The sequence below is a fragment of the Nannospalax galili genome, unplaced genomic scaffold (genome assembly GCF_000622305.1).
Source record: "Nannospalax galili isolate Female #2095 unplaced genomic scaffold, S.galili_v1.0 scaffold538, whole genome shotgun sequence".
NCBI lineage: Eukaryota > Metazoa > Chordata > Mammalia > Rodentia > Spalacidae > Nannospalax > Nannospalax galili.
In genome coordinates, this window is record NW_008343842.1 from 702,620 (window position 1) to 706,368 (window position 3,749).

The window sequence follows — 3,749 nt, forward strand, 5'->3', positions numbered from 1 at the left end:
GTGTGTGTGTGTGGTGGTTAGAAGCTGACCTCAGGGGTCTTTCCTCAGATACCATCTACCTCGCTGTTGTGCTGTTGTTTGTTGTTGTTGTCATTGTTGCTCTGTTTGATTTTTGTGGATTTTTCTTTTCTTCTGAGACTAGGTATTTCACTGGTACCCGGGGCTCACCAATTAAACTAAGCTGGCTGGCCAGTGCCCAGGGATCCACCTACCTCTGTCTCCCCAGCTCTGGGACCATAAGTCCACACCATCATGTTCAGCTTTTTACACAGATGCTGTTTACATGGATGTTGATTGACCTCAAGTCCTCGTGCTTGTGTGACAAGCACTGTAGCAACTGAGCTATCGCCACAGTCCCCACAATTTTGACATATACTCCATTTTTACTGCTGTGGACTTGACATAGAAATGCAGATATGAATGAACCTGGTCTGAACTTATCAACAACAGTAACAATTGCTTGATCAGTCGGACGGCTGGTGTCTAGTGCTGTGGCTCTCACACAAGGATGCAAAAGAGCTCTGTGACTCAAGGTGAAACTGAGTAGCCTCACCTGCTCTATCTGCTTGTACCACACCATCAGCACCTCCTCCAGTTGATGGACCATCTCTGAATTGCTCGCTGCTGCTGCTACTTCTTCAAAGGTATGCAGTCTGGAAAAATCGATGTTGTCTACCTTCTTTAACATCACAGTTCCTTTGATGCTTATTCTAGCACCTGGAAGAAAAAAGAATATTTAAAAAAGAAGTGTCCCTGTGTGAAACACCAGGATGTGCACCCAAGCTGTAGAATTTACAGAAGTGTTAAAGATCTAGCACTTCATAGAAATATAATTCTAAGGACTGGAGATGTGGCTCAGTTGGTAGCGTGTTTCCCTAGCATGCACAGAGTCCTGGGTTTGATTCCCAGCACTGCATAAACCATGTGTAGAGGCACGTGCCTCAGCACTTGCAAAGTGGAGGAAGAGGGGACAGGAGTTTAAGGTCATCCTGGGCTAGGAGTGATTTCAAGGCCATCTACAGCTACATGAGGCCATGTTTCAAAAAGAAAAAAGAAGAAATATAGCTCTAATTGATCATTCTCTGTGACTTATGAATTGAATTGCATATTTTGCAATATTAAATGATAAAAATACATGTTAAAGAGATTATCATAATATATATATATTTTTTTAATATGTCATACTTTCTGATTTTATAACCACTTTTGAAAGAGACGTATCCTTGCTCTGGAGTGCATTACTGAATACATTAAAGCTGTGATGAAATGCTTCTTCTAATCATGTGGTTATTAAATTTTTATCATAATATATATATATATTTTTTTAATATGTCATACTTTCTGACTAAGAATATAGGAAGAGATTCATCTTGCTATAATGCCTCTATTCTGCAAAGATCCCTGGACAGGAGGGGTTCTTGTGTTTTCCTATCTTACCTCCAGGTCTCAGAAGTACTTTCATTAACATCTTTTAAGATGGAGACTCTTGGGGCTGGAGAAATGGCTCAGTGATTAAGAGCACTGTTCTTGCAGAGGACCTGGATTCAGTACCCCCCCCACATGGTGGCTAACAACCTTCTACAACTCCAGTTCCAGGGGATCTGATGCCCTCTTCTGGCCTCCGCAGGCACTGCATGCACAAAAAGTAACCGTCACACCCACCCTGGCTGTGGGCTGTGCCACGCTGTGGGCTAAGGTCTTGAACTGAATAAAAAGGCGAAAGCAAACTGAACACTGACTTTCATCTCTGTTTCCAGACTGTGAGTGCAGTGGGATCAGCTGCTGCTTCAAGCTCCTGCCACTGTGACTTTTACACAACCACAGACTGTACCCTGGAACTGTCAGCCAAAATAAACTCTTATTTCCGTAATGTTTAAAAAATATTTTCTTTATTATTTTTATTTTATGTGTATAAGTGTATTGCCTGCATGTATGTGAGTGCAATTTTAGAAAATAACTCTCTGAAACCAAAAACGTAAATTTACTGCTGCCACCATCTACTCCTACTCCCTCTGGTGAAAGACATCCCAGAACAAAGTAAGTGAAGTTATTCATATTTGGAACAGCAAGATGCCTCTATGGTAAAGACACCTGCTGCCAAGCCTGACAACCTGAGTTTGATCCTCAAGACCCACATAGTAAAAGGAGAGAATTACTTTGCCTCCAGTTGTCCTCTGACCTCCACACATACGCATACAGAGAAAGGGATAGAAAGAAAGAGAGAGAGAAATTTTTAAACTATTTTAAAGACTGCTGTTGAGTATGCATTATTGTTCTTTGTAATAGCTAAGTAGAATTACTTTCTGAGGGAATGGATGAATAAACTTCTCTCCTTCCTTAAATAAAGTATATCTGATGTAATTTAAATGTCAGAAAGCCTAACTAATAAAATATGATTTCTGCATAGAGGAAAACCAAGCATCGTTGAAGGGAATAAATTAAATGTACTTAATGGTGGAATGGAAGAAAGGAAATGTTAAGGGGGGGGTCTTGTTAAACAATGCCCATGGCATCGCTATTGGCTGGATATTCATGTCCCCCTCCCCCCAAATTCATATGTCAAGACCTAGTCCTCAGTGTGAGAGTATTTGGACTTGAGAACTTTGGGAGGTAAATGATGAGGGTTATGCCCTTATTCCTGAGATCTGCATCTCTATCAGTGTGTGTGTGTGTGTGTGTGTGTGTGTGTGTGTGTGTGTGTGGTGGTTAGAAGCTGACCTCAGGGGTCTTTCCTCAGATACCATCTACCTCGCTGTTGTGCTGTTGTTTGTTGTTGTTGTCATTGTTGCTCTGTTTGATTTTTGTGGATTTTTCTTTTCTTCTGAGACTAGGTATTTCACTGGTACCCGGGGCTCACCAATTAAACTAAGCTGGCTGGCCAGTGCCCAGGGATCCACCTACCTCTGTCTCCCCAGCTCTGGGACCATAAGTCCACACCATCATGTTCAGCTTTTTACACAGATGCTGTTTACATGGATGTTGATTGACCTCAAGTCCTCGTGCTTGTGTGACAAGCACTGTAGCAACTGAGCTATCGCCACAGTCCCCACAATTTTGACATATACTCCATTTTTACTGCTGTGGACTTGACATAGAAATGCAGATATGAATGAACCTGGTCTGAACTTATCAACAACAGTAACAATTGCTTGATCAGTCGGACGGCTGGTGTCTAGTGCTGTGGCTCTCACACAAGGATGCAAAAGAGCTCTGTGACTCAAGGTGAAACTGAGTAGCCTCACCTGCTCTATCTGCTTGTACCACACCATCAGCACCTCCTCCAGTTGATGGACCATCTCTGAATTGCTCGCTGCTGCTGCTACTTCTTCAAAGGTATGCAGTCTGGAAAAATCGATGTTGTCTACCTTCTTTAACATCACAGTTCCTTTGATGCTTATTCTAGCACCTGGAAGAAAAAAGAATATTTAAAAAAGAAGTGTCCCTGTGTGAAACACCAGGATGTGCACCCAAGCTGTAGAATTTACAGAAGTGTTAAAGATCTAGCACTTCATAGAAATATAATTCTAAGGACTGGAGATGTGGCTCAGTTGGTAGCGTGTTTCCCTAGCATGCACAGAGTCCTGGGTTTGATTCCCAGCACTGCATAAACCATGTGTAGAGGCACGTGCCTCAGCACTTGCAAAGTGGAGGAAGAGGGGACAGGAGTTTAAGGTCATCCTGGGCTAGGAGTGATTTCAAGGCCATCTACAGCTACATGAGGCCATGTTTCAAAAAGAAAAAAGAAGAAA

General features: G+C 42.3%; 1 protein-coding gene across 1 annotated transcript in view; it reads right to left on the minus strand.

The window, feature by feature from the left end:
- Dnah8 (dynein axonemal heavy chain 8) overlaps positions 1 to 3,749 on the minus strand; it is a 308,707-nt gene that overhangs the window by 290,032 nt on the left and 14,926 nt on the right. The window contains exon 6 of the mRNA XM_008840196.1: positions 3,243 to 3,406. Coding sequence (XP_008838418.1) covers positions 3,243 to 3,406 — 164 coding nt within the window. The remainder of the gene's footprint in view (positions 1 to 3,242; positions 3,407 to 3,749) is intronic.